The 14,322-nt window shown below is 42.7% G+C and overlaps 2 protein-coding genes across 2 annotated transcripts in view; one reads left to right on the top strand and one right to left on the bottom strand.

The window, feature by feature from the left end:
- The first annotated feature begins 293 nt into the window (after positions 1-293).
- LOC139298519 (gamma-enolase) lies at positions 294-10,263 on the top strand. The gene is made up of 12 exons (XM_070921160.1): positions 294-378; positions 2,073-2,168; positions 2,775-2,833; positions 4,092-4,161; positions 4,944-5,077; positions 5,208-5,299; positions 5,446-5,576; positions 5,929-6,126; positions 6,215-6,416; positions 8,649-8,757; positions 8,971-9,029; positions 10,194-10,263. The coding sequence occupies exons 1-12, from the start codon at positions 294-296 to the stop codon at positions 10,261-10,263; spliced, it is 1,305 nt and encodes a 434-aa protein (XP_070777261.1).
- A 1,458-nt stretch (positions 10,264-11,721) lies between these two features.
- The window catches only part of LOC139298705 (triosephosphate isomerase), a 7,391-nt gene continuing 4,790 nt past the window's right edge, over positions 11,722-14,322 (bottom strand). Inside the window, exons 5-7 of the mRNA XM_070921427.1 lie at positions 14,015-14,100; positions 13,290-13,377; positions 11,722-12,714 (exon numbers count right to left, since the gene is read on the bottom strand). Of these exons, the coding sequence (XP_070777528.1) occupies positions 12,596-12,714; positions 13,290-13,377; positions 14,015-14,100 (293 nt within the window). The 3' untranslated portion in view covers positions 11,722-12,595. The remainder of the gene's footprint in view (positions 12,715-13,289; positions 13,378-14,014; positions 14,101-14,322) is intronic.

Genomic DNA, 14,322 nt, shown 5'->3' on the forward strand with positions numbered 1-14,322 from the left:
GCAAAGTAACTGCAGTGTGTGTGTGTGTGAGACAACCCGGCCCTCTGTGGTGAGCTTTGATTTTCACAGTGAATCTGCAGTGATGTTGTTTCTCGTCTCCCCTGACAGGTTGTTCTGTGTGTTTGCATGAAGATTTATCTCTCCGTTATTCTTTCTCCCTCTTTTTCAATTCCTTCTGAAGCCGACAAAACCAGCATAACTGTCAAGAATGAACCATATTTCCAACAGGATGAACAACACATGTTCCAGGGTAAAGCAGTCAGCAGCCTCTTTTCCTCTCTGTGTCTCGCAGGATGTCGATCGTCAGCATCGTTGCCAGGGAGATCTTGGACTCCCGGGGAAACCCCACTGTGGAAGTGGACCTTCGCACAGAGAAAGGTGACCGCCGACGAGCCCGTCTGCAAATATCAGAGGAAAAAAAATAACATAACGTTCTTCATGAGGATGTCTGCTCACATTCATTATGTCAGAAATTTGCCAAAAAGCGTTAAGAAAGCTTGGCGACGCTACAGCGTCTCTGCTGTAACCATAAATTGTTTCTGACATCTACGACCTTCATTTGACCTCTGTCCAGATCAATCAGTTCTCCGTTAAGGGAGGATTGGGGCTTAGAGTCCTCTTGTAGGTTCACTGTATAAACATGCTTTCATAACCCCACTGAGATCATTTTACTGGTGACTGATGTAAAAACTAGATTAAAGTCAGAGTTCTCCATTAATACTTAATTAGCCCTGATCCAGAAGTGTCGTATCAGGATTCAGGAAACCATTTCAGGCGCTCAGGCGTTCATAAAGTTTGTTTTACGGGAAGAATAATGAAGATACAAACTCACCGGGTGGGAGGCAATCTTCTTACAGAGTTTTAAGGTGAAGAAGAAAACTACATGAGGCGCGTGTAGTGACAGAAAACAAGAGTCCAACAGAGAGGCATCTTGCATTAAATCCCATTTAAAAGACGGCAGTCTTAATCATCTTTTATCTGTCAGAAATAAAGTGCTGGATATCCCAAAACCTTCTCCAGCTAAACGAAAACACATTGGAAATAAGTTCATGCCTCTTTTACTGAAACATCTTGGGTCCCTGTCCTGCAGCCAGACACCTGGCGTGATGTTTGATAATTGACGGTGACCTTGTTGATGCGCTAATTGACAATTGCGATAATTGAAAAGATAGTTGACGACAAACCTTCTTTACGTACAGTAGCCAGTTGCTGGGTGAAAATCAATACACCGGGTGTGTGTTCATGAAAATGCTTTCACCTCTATGGCTGGATTCCTTGATCTTGTGTGTAACTTCAACAGAAATAAACAACACTGTTGTTAAGTAAGTAGCAGTAAGTAAATAAGTACGATTTTAAAGTGGAGAGTCACAGTTTTAGGTGTTTCATCTGTCTGAATCATCAGAACATACTGTACTGCACAGTTTTCCAGAATCTTTTGGCAGGTTGAGCAGCAGGTCGCCTCCTCTCCTCTTCCTCTGTTTTAACCTTCAGATGCTGCTGAGTCAGGTGTGACCGTGTTGCTTGTTTTCCTGTAGGACTTAACTCGGCCATGCAAGTGTTTGCAAACACTTTTAGTCAGTTGTAGCTTTGCTTCATCTTTGTCTTCATCTTCTTGAATTTCTGCCCAAAGACCATCATCGTTCACAGTGATTCTACTACTTTGACTATCTTTGCTCATAAACACACAAGGTGAATGTAGTTGTTGTTGCCATGTCTGGATTTGCATGTGTGAAGAATTAATTGAAAAATGTTGGCAGTCAATAATCTGTTTGCTGAGTGGGTTTAGCCATGAAAGCACTAAAAGAAGTTCAGTTTTAACGTCACACACGACTAAACGTAACAATCCTGGAGTCAGTACAGCGATATAAAAAACATCTCACACAGCTACTACGATAGATTTGTACACGGGTGGACCACTCCCAAAAGGGAGGGTGGGTGTTAAAGTTCTGCCCACTGAGGTTTAATTCAAACGATGAAAAGAAAAAAGTCTGTAGAGTTAAAACTAGGAAGTGGATATTGGCTTCCTCCTCTCCTCTTCCTCCACTCGCATTTAAAGCCTGCATTTCCTCCAGGTCTGTTCAGGGCTGCGGTGCCCAGCGGTGCATCCACAGGGATCTACGAGGCTCTGGAGCTCCGAGATGGAGACAAGAGCCGCTACAAGGGCAAAGGTACGGGGACAGATCAGCTATGTCTGCATGCGTGTTTACACTCTTCAGGAAGTTAAAGCTGCATTGTGTGATTTTTAAAGGGGACAGAACGACTCCCTGATTCAGCCTTCTACTAGCGAGCATCTGTTCCACTAGCTTCTGTAACTCATTGTATTTTCTCATAGTGGGTTTTCTTCAAAGTGTCTTTTTGAAAAGCTAAAACATGTCATCACCATGTCATGCTATCAATAAAATACATCAACAGACACATCAACTACAGCTCCCATGATGCTTCAGCAGCTGGTTGAGGGATGTACTGTTGAATGCTAATTAAGTATTAGTTGTTTTTTCTTCATTAAAATCATTAAAATGTCAGTTTAGTTTGACTTTTACTGTCTGATACACTCATCATATCGTAGAATATGCAAATATATTGTGGAAACATACTTCTGTTTGTTGTTTTTCTGTTTAATTAAACTTTCACTGGTCAGCAGCCTACAGTAGTAAAAACCTGTTGCTAACGTAGCTACAAGAGATAGCTCTAGCTTATCAAGTTGTTGTGGCTAGCATGTTAGCCAACAGTTTCCCTTTTCTGACTCACTTACCTTCGTTTGTCTTCTCTCCCAGGTGTTTTGAAGGCAGTCGGGCACATCAACGATACCTTGGGTCCCGCCCTTCTAGCCTCTGTAAGTCACCAAAACTTTCATACAGCCCTATATTCATCAAAAATCATCGTTAAAGATACCACGTCTGGTATCCTCTGTAAGTCCTCAAAGAGGGAATTGGGTACAGAGTTGTTCTTGTTAAAGGAATAACTTTTTCAGGTTGTAGCTGCAGGTTGTGCCCTCCCAGTCAACTAAAAGGGATTATTTACGCTTTGTTGAGAGCTGAATGTAAAAAGTAAGTGACTTGAAAGCAGTTGAAATTGATATTTGATATAATGGGATAGAAACCTGCGTGTGACATCAAGGATGTTGTGTTCATGCGTCTCCGCAGTCTAAAGTCAGACTGGATCAGTTGTATCAGTCAGTGAGGCGGAAAATGTCCAGTTTGGACATTAAAGGACGACTTTGTACAGCAGGGGACACTGAGCTGAGTCGATCGATGTGCAGATGAGTATCACATCTGGACGGACAGACAGGAAGCTGTGAGAATAAGATAAAGTCAACTATCAGTAACGGTGGAGTGAGTGTGTGTGTGTGTGTGTGTGTGTGTAGATGACGATAATGTGTCTGTGAGTGAGTGAGAGGAAAAGTGAATGAGGTGTGTGTGTTTGTGTGTGCGTGGGTTTAATAGTATTATTCAGATATCTGCAGCAGTGCAGTATGGGTAATTTCCTCCAGCAGCAGATGTTTAGCCGGGAAATTAATCTTGGTGATCAGTCGGGCGGGAAAAAACAGCCCGAACGGCTCCGAGCTCCTGAACGTCACATCAGAGAGATGGAATCTGTGTGTGTGTGTGTCATAATGATGATAATAACACTAAGAACTTTATTTATAAAGAACTTCTATGAAGACTGTAGTAAGTTTGGTCTACAAGACAGAATCACCCGACGTCCTCTGGAAAAATGCAAATAACTATTGTTGCAATGAACATTATTGACTAGAATAAAGTGACTGTACGTATATTTAACTAACACAAAAACGTGGATTTAGTGTGCAGGTACTTGTCATGTTTAATATGATTGAATTTCATAGAATAATCACGTGTAATGCTGTAACTTTTCTTACTCCTGGTACGAAAGTCATGTCTGTTATTTGTATGATATGTACAATTCAGACGTGGACTGAGGAGCCACTCTGCTCTGATCCTGACATTAATCAACAAAACTGAAGGAAAATGTATCCTAACAGATTTCTGGGGAAAGCTGTTAAAAAAGGGAATAAACTATACGTCCGTGTCCGTATTATTACAGCGTGTTTCTGCATCTGTGTGTGTCTGCAGGGCATCAGCGTGGTGGAGCAGGAGCAGCTGGACAACATGATGATCGAGATGGACGGCACAGAAAACAAATGTGAGTCAAAACAAGACGGGGGGGGGGGGGGAGTCGTGATGACTAACACCACATCATCAGAGCTTAGCAGCCAGCTGGAAATCTCTCATGTGAAGTCACACACATTTTAAAAAGTGTCTTTACCAAACGCACGTTTGTCACTAAGTGGCAACAAGAGGCATAAATACAAACTGGAACAAGACAGAGAAAATAGGCTTTGACAAACTCCTTAATAAATAAATGCTCCGCTCATTCATTTTCATGCTAACTAATCATTTCAGGCAGAAAGGTAAACAGCAGTGAAAGTAATGCTGTTGGGAGAAATTAATTTCAGCCGGCGCAGAAAACCTGTCAGACTAAAGTGGAGCTGAATGTGTTGAGAAGAGATTTTAGTTTTTCTGTCCATGTAGAAATAAACTCAATTATATCCAGATTCACAAAGACAGCAAGAGGTATCAGCATTACAAGTTCACCAAGAAGACATTTTTATTTCATTTTTTCATGTTGGTGACACACGCACTGATTTTAGTGGGTAAGGACTTAAATATATTTAATGATGTCATTTAGGTGACTAAAGTCCATGGTAACACGTTCAGCCTGTTATAACTCTTACAGCTCCTACAACATGTGTCACTGCTATAAAAATGCTAAAACTCAACATGACATTATAAGGAAAGTTCAATTAAACTGCGATTGAAATTAAGAGAAAGAATACATTTTAAAAAATGGCACTAAAAGTCCAACATTTTACGGGTTATTGACTGAGCACCAAAGGTAAAGTTAACATAATCAATGTCCAACAGCTCAGTTTGGGGCCAACGCCATCCTGGGAGTGTCTCTAGCCATCTGTAAGGCCGGCGCAGCAGAGAAAGACGTCCCCCTGTACCGCCACATAGCCGACCTGGCCGGAAACACAGAGCTGGTGCTGCCGGTTCCTGTAAGTCACAAACTCACTGCATAACAGGAAGTGTAAACGTAACACCTGCACACTGACTGTAATCCACACTTTTTGACTTTAACATTAGGCTGCTAAAACATCTTCTGTCCTCTCCTCGTTTCCTCGTCAGGCCTTTAATGTGATAAATGGAGGTTCCCATGCAGGTAACAAACTGGCCATGCAGGAATTCATGGTTCTTCCTGTTGGAGCCGAATCTTTCAAGTAAGAATTCATCTCCAAAACAATTAAAAAAACATGAAGTATTTGTATTTTTCCTTTTGTTTCCTCTCATAGAAGATTGTCATTATAACATAAGGCTACAAACACCAACCGTTACCATTCTTTTTTCCTTCATCGTCCTCCTTCAGGGAGGCGTTGAGGATAGGATCGGAGCTGTACCACACACTGAAGGGGGTGATCCAGGAGAAATACGGCCAGGATGCCACCAATGTGGGAGACGAGGGAGGATTTGCTCCCAACATCCTGGAGAACAGTGAGGGTGAGGGAGAGGAATCCTCTACCACTGTTAAATATCACTAGTGATGTTCTGTGTTTACACTTTGTTGTGTGATGAACGATGTCTCGTCCTCTTCAGTCCTCCTCGTCTTCCTCGGGCAGTCTGTGGCGAGGATTAGTGCATAGCTCTGGAAAAGCAGCTTTCATTATGAGGGATTGCCAATAAAATCTGACAGTTATTGCTGAACTGAAGTGTTTACTTTTCTTAAGTGTGAAATACATCAGCATTAGTTTGCATTATGAAATCAGTATTTGTGAAGTCTCAGAAACATTGTGCTTTGCTGCTGAAGCTTTGATTGATGCTCCCTCCTCCCCGCCTCCTCCTCCCTCCTCAGCTCTGGACCTGCTGCAGACGGCCATAGAGAAGGCCGGCTTCACGGAGAAGGTGGTGGTCGGGATGGATGTGGCCGCCTCAGAGTTTTACCGCGAGGGGAAATACGACCTGGACTTCAAGTCCCCACCAGATTCAGAGAGACACATCTCTGGAGAAGAGCTGGCTGACATCTACCAGGGCTTCGTCAACAACTACCCAGGTGGACATTCGTTGTTTTGTTGTTTTTGTCTTCAGCCAGAGACAAAATATCTTTTATTAACTTCTCACCCGACCCCCCTCCCTCCCAGTGGTGTCCATCGAGGACCCGTTCGACCAGGACGACTGGGAAGCCTGGTCCCGTCTGACGGCCCAGGTGGGGATCCAGGTTGTGGGGGACGACCTGACGGTGACCAACCCTAAGAGGATAGAGAAAGCTGCTGAGGAGCGAGCCTGCAACTGCCTGCTGCTCAAAGTCAACCAGATCGGCTCCGTCACTGAGGCCATACAGGCGTACGTCCGCTTTACAAGATGTTTACATTAAGTGTGTTAAATATTCACACGATACATGTCCCTCCAGGTGGATTTCATACTGTAAATTATGTATATTACCAGCAGCTGCCTGGACATTAATGAAAGCTGATTTTTATAATCAAATCAAATAATCTTTTAAAGTGAAACATTCTTCTTACAAATTACAAAACTGAGTCAAACGCACCTTTGCTCAATTCAGCTGCTACAGCCCGGCTTGTTCCGGTACGGCTAGTAGCTTATGGTGGCTAATGTTAGCAAACTGAGGTTATTGAGTCATGACTGCTCCTTTTTTTGGTGTGTTACATTATGTTTTATCATGTCAGATAAATATTTCAGTAGTTTAACCTCAAAAGTAGAACAAAAAGTAAACAGTGTACCTCAGCAGGAGACGTGTTTGTTGTTTTCTGCATGTCGTCCTGTTCTTGTCGCTTTCGTGTCTTTAAAACGACTAAAACAACATCATTACTGCTGTACTTTACAACAGTGAGTTTCCGTCAAAATTTAACACAAATTTTAAACAAATTACTTGAAAATCTGGAAAAGAAAAATGCTGATTAATGTGCATTTCCATCCACTGCTGTTATGAGATAATTAGGAGTTGGTTCATTGAGATAAATTAGGTGCCATTAAACCATCGCATAAGAAGAGGGCACAATGGGATGAGGATGAGGAATATAACTAATGTATTAACCTGAGGAAGGCTCCACACTTGTCTCTCCATATATGTCATGATTTATTCTCTAAGTCTGTTTCCGTTCACTTTGTCAGGACTTTTTATGCACAAAATTGAAAATGTGCATAAAAACAGGTGGATGGAAACTCACTTCGTGGCTGCTGGTCAGTATTACATCTACCTAGTTACACAGGAGACTGACATGAAGCCGCTTAATGAAAGAGGTCAAATACATTATTAAAATGATAAATCTGCCTTATTAGGAGGCGACTCTTCACTGTCAGTCCAATACGTCGTGAACACATGCCACACACACTGGTACTCGGAAGCACAAAGAAACTAATATGGCCGCCTCGGGCAGGCCAGTGAACTTGGACTGGCCAAAGAAGGTCATCCATCTTGGCTGAGACGACAGAGAGGCCAACAGGGAGACACAGAGAGACCCAGCTGCCCTGCTATCAGTCACACATGTGGAAACACACACACACACACACACACACACACACAGGCTGTCGTCAGTCCCATCACTCGTTACCTGTCAGCCATGTTGACCTTGTGCCAGAGACGAGCAGCGGCAGACAGACCTGTACAGAAGATAAATGAAGGGCAGGAAGTGACAGGAGGTTTTTAGTATGAAGATTAGCTGCCACTCAAACGTACTGATGCCGCTGACTGTCGACTGTAGTGCACACGGATCTTACATTTGTTGATATCTTTGTGGAGAGAGTGGGTACTCTCAGTCCTGATTGTGTGTGTCATCAATCTCAGACTTAACCAAACGTCACTCAGGGTTATGAGGCCATCAGTCATGACAGCGTAGCTGGATTATAGCAGGAGGGGGGGGAGGGGGGGGGCACGAAGGATGAAATGATAGAAACGGGGCCCACGACAGTAAAGGTGATGTATTGTGTCCGTCACATGAAAAGCTTCCTGCGATGCTTATCTGGTATATTGTGCTAATAGCTCAGCAGGCTTGGGGAGGGGTGGGAGGATAGCGCCAAATGGGGGCCTGTTCATTTTTTAAGTTTGACCCCAGGAGCCAAAGGCATCTTCATGTGTCGGACGAGCTGCAGTTACAAGTGAAGTTATTTCGAGCAAACAGACGGATCCTGTTATTCATCTACAATACAGAGTTTTGCAGTATGGAATCACTGCGTGGAGCAGTTCAGAGCTCGACTGCTGCATATCAGCTCAAAGATCGTGGGTCAATCGGCGTGTTTTATTTGAAGAATATCAGCGTTTGACTCTTTGGTTCTGTCACATCCGAGTTTGGGTTCTCAGTCGGCCTCAGTGTTCCTGTGTAGACTGAGCTCTGAATGTAAATGTGAGCGATTAAACTGATTTCTCTGCAGCTTGTTCATAATGTCTGATGTAATATATGTTTGTAGTATTGTTTTGCTGTTAGGACAAATCGTTGTGTATGTGAACGTGTAGCGTATTCTAATAATAACAGCTTTATGCTGCGGACATCAGTGTTTGTTCTGTGAAAAGAGAATTTATAAATAAAACAGTGTTTTCTCTTTGTGTCTGTCTCTCAGGTGTAAACTGGCTCAGGCGAATGGTTGGGGTGTGATGGTCAGCCATCGTTCAGGAGAGACAGAGGACACCTTCATCGCTGACCTGGTGGTGGGACTCTGCACTGGACAGGTACACACACACACACACACACACACACACACACACACTTTGAGGACATCATACTGACCTACGTTCGCCTGGAGGCTTTCCTGAACCCTAACTGTAACTACTAACTGTATAATGTATGCAAGCTTTAAAGCTGAGCTTCAGACCAACATTAAAGACAATGCCATACCAAAGTGTCTTTTGGGTCATCATGCTTGTTGTCTCTCTCTGTTGCAGATTAAGACTGGCGCCCCCTGCAGATCTGAGAGGCTGGCCAAGTACAACCAGCTCATGAGGTCAGTGTGCCACACACATAATCTCTCAACTCTCCTGTAACGCACACAAACGCACGTCAAACGTTAATACACATAATTGCAACTGGAAACTTGCTATTGCTGCTTCATATTCGGTTTCATACAGTCTCTGTGTCTCCATTTGGCTCCAAATCTGGCAGCAGCTCTGTAACACGCCTCCTCAGGTGCCCGCTCCGTCTTAGCGCTTAGCATCACAGAGCTAATTGACGTGACAGGCGACAGCAGCGCCGGTGTCACCCCATGTGTCCGAGCCAGTCAGCAGCAGGAGCAGGGGGGAAGAGGAGGGAGGAAGAGGAGGGAGGAGGTGGGATCGGCTCAGCGTTGTAATCCCATCGGACTGCTGAGGAGACGCAGGAGAGGTGGAGGGGGGAGAGACTTACAGGAGCATTAACCAGCGATAAACGCTAATCAGTGCAGTGAAGCATGCACACACACATGTGCTCAGACACACCGGAGAGAAATTAGTTATTTATCCTGGAGCAAGTTGTCATACAGTGGCAGCTATGGAGGCCGAGACATCCAGCTTTTACTTCCTTGTTTCCTATTCATTGTTTTTATTATCCTGGTGAAATCATGTCACAATGAAAAGCAAGACATTAAGTTATTAAAACAAAAGGCAGAATAATAAGTACATACATTAGCAAATACAAATAACAGCGTGTGTTGTATTTCACTTTGTGTCTGTGTTTTCATTTAGGCATTTAAAATCTTCCATAACACACACCGTCCTGCTGCCGCAAATACTCACTAGAGCACCAAATGTGTATCAATCCGCCGCTGAAAATAGATCCAACAAAAGCACAATTTCCTCCTGTTTGGGCGCTAAACACGACACTGACCAGCTGAAATTACTGAACCTTTTTTTTTTTAAAGTGAAATGATATATATGTGAGGTGCTTTTAAAGATTTATGTCAGTGCTAACACATTGTTTGTTTTGTTGACAGTAAGAACGACAGAACAACACCAGCCTCAAATTCTTTTTTAGCAGTTAGTAGTTTGTTGTAGTAAGAGAGCTCACATCCTGTCCTGACGATTAACTCTTCTCTGTTCTAGACTTTTCATCTGTTCATATATAAATGTTTTTTTTTTTTTTTTTTTACAGCTTTTAATAGTTTCTCTCTACTCTCTTCTTCTCTTCTCTGCAGGATCGAGGAGGAGCTGGGCGACCAGGCTCGCTTTGCAGGCCATAACTTCAGGAACCCCAGCGCCCTGTGAAACTGACAGACAGACGAATGACTCACACAGACACACACACACACACACAAACTGACAGACACAACAAACATGGAAGCCATGTACGATGAAAGATCTCACAGATTCACAAAAAACAAGCAGAAGAGCCAAGCCAAAATAAATAAATAAATAAATAATTTATGCACTGGACTTATAAGTAGGGAGGTGATGCTGTATGCACACACACACGCACTCACACGCACATGCAACACGCGCTCACGCACATGCAGGGGAATACCATACAAATATTAAATTTATAAGCCAGACATGCACTGTTAATGTAGTTTCAAAGGAATAGTTCATGTACAGCCGGAGGACAGACCTGCAAATATAAAGATTATTGTTGTAAAAACAGAGAGATGAATAAGTAGAGATATTATAGAATAATGTAGACTGAAGCACGCGACCGAAAGAGACGAAAAAAAGAAAACTTTCAGCGCCAAAAGAGGACGGTGCATTCGCAGAAGGAAACACAAAACAGCTGTTTCAGGGAGTGAGTGAAAAATCACGAAAACTACACAAACACCTGAACACTTACACACTCAGCTGTGTCACACTCTCACCTGGACACTGAAGTACCTGCACTCCGTCCACTTCCGTCCTCCTCCCTCCCTCTTTTTGCCTCCTTTTTCTTCTCGTCGTGTCTGTTTCTCAGTTTGAAGCACTCTTTTTCTTCCCGCCCTGATGTGATTCTGATGATTTGTCCTTTATGCTTGACTTCCCGCCCTTTGTCCTGAAGAAAAAGAAAAAGAAAAAAGAATCAAAACCCTGAATCCCTTCGTTCCTTCTGTTCTTCCTGAATGTCGATAGAATAGCTGTGTTGAAAAAGAAGAAAGAAAAAAAAAAAACGAACGCTTGTCATTGAAAATAATGTGAAAATATGTGAAATAAAAAGATGTATTTACAATTTCAATCACAGTTAAAATGTTTTTGTCGTCATTTGTGTCAACAATGTGTAATTTCTTTTGAGATTTTATGGCTTCAAAACATGATCTAAATTATTCAAACGAAGCATTTATAAAGATTAGATCACTGAGATCACTGCTCACAGCTCATGAAATCTACAAGGTGGATCACATGTTTTATAAAAGGATACGACGACACTCACTGTGTCAGATCAGGCGTCAGTGGTGGAAGTATTCAGGTCCTTTACTTCGGTAAAAGTACTAATACCACACTGTGAAAATACTCCACTACAAGTAAAAGTCCTGTATTCAAAACCTTAATTAAGTAGAAGTATTATCAGCAAAATGTTGCAGTAAATCGGTCCCTGTCTGAAGTACACAGTTGCATAAAATTCAAATACTCAAGTAAAGTAAAACGCTCATACTCCACTTTTCATCTGGCCAATGTCACGTAGTCGATCTGGCTCATGTGAAACGAGCCGAAAGGTTTGGGATCCACTTAAAGAAACAGCCATTAAACACAAAACAAAACCTCTTTCCACATTTGACGTGTTTATTCATTCACTTCTTACATTGGTCACATCCTCCTGCTTGATGTGATGAAGCCAGTGTGAAAACATACAGCAGCAAAGTGTTAACTACATACAGCTTTAGTGCCTGTTGGTGACAACTTCACAATAAAAGTCCCTGACTCCTCTACGCCGAGTACCAGCAGATTGATATTGTATATATATTATAAGTTTACTTTATGTTTAAGTACATTCTGTCCAGAGCTTTTATTGTCAAGAGCCGTGGAGTCACAGTTAGTGCATTAGAGTGAGAGAGAGTGCATCATTAAAACAACATTACAAGACTGTTAACAATCTGTTAGCGAACACACAAAACAACCTGAGCTGACTGATCCTCTGCTGGGAACAACAGCTGTCATTCCACCTTAAACTAACCGACCTGCTGAGACTTTACTGACACCAACGTGTCGTATCATTCACAAGCCTGAACATCAGGAGGAGATGAAAGAAACACAGTGAGTTCTTTACATAAATATGTATTTCATATATCTTCTCTAAACTTGTTTGTCAGAGCTTCCAGCTCTTGAACAAAGAAAGTAAAACTGGAAAAAGACATTAAATCAGCTGAAAACACGAGGATCGATTGTAAAATGTCCCATTTTCAAGATGTTTACTGACTCTCTTAAATCCTTGCAGTCAACACAGACAATCAAGATATTTCAGACTTTAACCAAAGAAAAATAAATACGGTAATATGACAAATAAAAGAGCTAAATTCCCTCTAATGACACAACAAAAAGCACAGATAATTTCGATGTCTGTGGATCAGTCAGCGCAGTTTGCAGACACGTGGTGAAGATCTAAAGGGCAGGGTGTTTTTCATTGGTCCATTGGTGTCTGTTATGCGTGTGCGTTGATGATGTCGACAAACTCGGGTTTCAGAGAGGCTCCGCCCACCAGGAAGCCGTCCACGTCGCCCTGAGACGCCAGCTCTCTGCAGTTAGCTCCCGTTACTGAACCTGGAGGACGAAGAGAGAGAGAGAAAAAAAAGGTGATCACGTGGGAAATTAAGCCGGACTTCGAACCAATCAGGTCATCTAAAACAGAGAGCTCTGAGTTCTTAAAAATGTTCCTGTGGGTGTCCATACAAGCATCCTGACCATGTGATTGGTGGAGCTTATCAGTTACACGCAGAGCTAAAGCGAAGAAATAAATAAAATAGTGTGACCTCCTTTTTCTGGGGGGAAAAAGAAACATATAACATTATAACATCCTCCTGCAAAGACTTAAACAAGATAAAGCAGCAAAGGACAGTTTTCTTTTGATGCAAAGATGCAATTACAACATTATTTATCGTCGAGTACCAGCTCTCTATCGCTGAGACTAAAAGTCATTTTAATTGGGGTTAAGGAAGCATGAAGTCACGTTAATGTGTTATTTGATTGATATAAATGCAGGAAATATCAGTCACTGCCCTGCGAGGCTGTAGCGCTCAGAAAAGTGATTGACAGGTGACTGTTCGGGGTCATCCTGCTCACGCGAGCTTCAAAAGGTGAAAGTGACGCCGACTCCGAAGCCAAAGATCGTCACTGACCTCCGTAGATGATGCGCACAGAGTCGGCCACGTCGTCTGAGACGTTGGCTCGGAGCCACGCCCTCAGCTTCTCATGGACCTCCTGGGCCTGGACACACACACACACACACACACACACACACACACACACACACACACTTTATGAACAAACACTCCACCAAAACAAATTCTAAACAAAACCTTTTAATATACTTAAACTTTCATCTTTCGTTTGAATTTTCCTGTTGTTTAATAATGTGCTTATGTTAATAAAAAAAGTTTTATCTCCAAAATGTCTCACAAACGTTCTTGTTGTTATAGTGATTTCCCAAACAGCAGAATCCTTAACCTGAAGTAAAAATAACAGGTATCTGGAGGTACAGTGTTCTCAGCAGACAGCGGCCTGCAGGTGTGGGTTTACTGTGGGTTGTCTTAGAGAAAATACTGGCAGCCAGCTGAGGTTATACTGGACAAACTGGATCTGCAGGAGTCTCAGTGGTGTCACTGGTAGAGAAACTGGTACCGTCTGTGATTATCAATAATAAAGGCTTTAATAATAAAAGAAAAAGACGGCTTGGTGTTTAATGAAAACAATCTGTTGGTGAACATAATCGTGTTCAGTCTTTAGGTTTGAATAAAACTTTGATTTATGGCTTTAACCAGGTCGATGTTAATAGTAAATCCTGGTGCTGTTTGGCTGCCTGACTGAACTCACTGCAGCGGACAGAAGGACGAGTCAGCGTTACCTGTTCAGGTGAAGCTGTCTTGCCCGTCCCGATGGCCCACACAGGTTCATATGCCAGCACCACTTTCCCCCAGTCCTTCACGTTTTCTGGGACACAACAACATCCCTCCGTCAGACTCTTTGTGAACCAGCATTTCTTAATGGTGATGCACTCGTGCAAACATTGATCCTGAGGTAAAACAAAATCTCTGAGCAACTCTTTCACCCAACGACAGAAGAGAAGCAGCTGAACGTGATGTGAGTCTTCAGGCCTTTCCCCTCCTAAAGCTGTGTTCAGACCTAGTCTCGCATAGCCAGACCTACCTCCAC

The sequence above is a fragment of the Enoplosus armatus genome, chromosome 16, assembly GCF_043641665.1.
Source record: "Enoplosus armatus isolate fEnoArm2 chromosome 16, fEnoArm2.hap1, whole genome shotgun sequence".
NCBI classification, from domain to species: Eukaryota; Metazoa; Chordata; class Actinopteri; order Centrarchiformes; family Enoplosidae; genus Enoplosus; species Enoplosus armatus.

What these genes read in the sequence shown, in the direction of transcription:
- LOC139298519 (XM_070921160.1), top strand. Translation starts at nt 294, where the DNA reads ATGTCGATCGTCAGCATCGTTGCCAGGGAGATCTTGGACTCCCGGGGA. An exon ending in GGACGGCACAGAAAACAAAT is followed by an intron (nt 4,162 to 4,943) that starts GTGAGTCAAAAC and finishes AATGTCCAACAG; the next exon opens with CTCAGTTTGGGGCCAACGCC. An exon ending in CTTCGTCAACAACTACCCAG is followed by an intron (nt 6,127 to 6,214) that starts GTGGACATTCGT and finishes CCTCCCTCCCAG; the next exon opens with TGGTGTCCATCGAGGACCCG.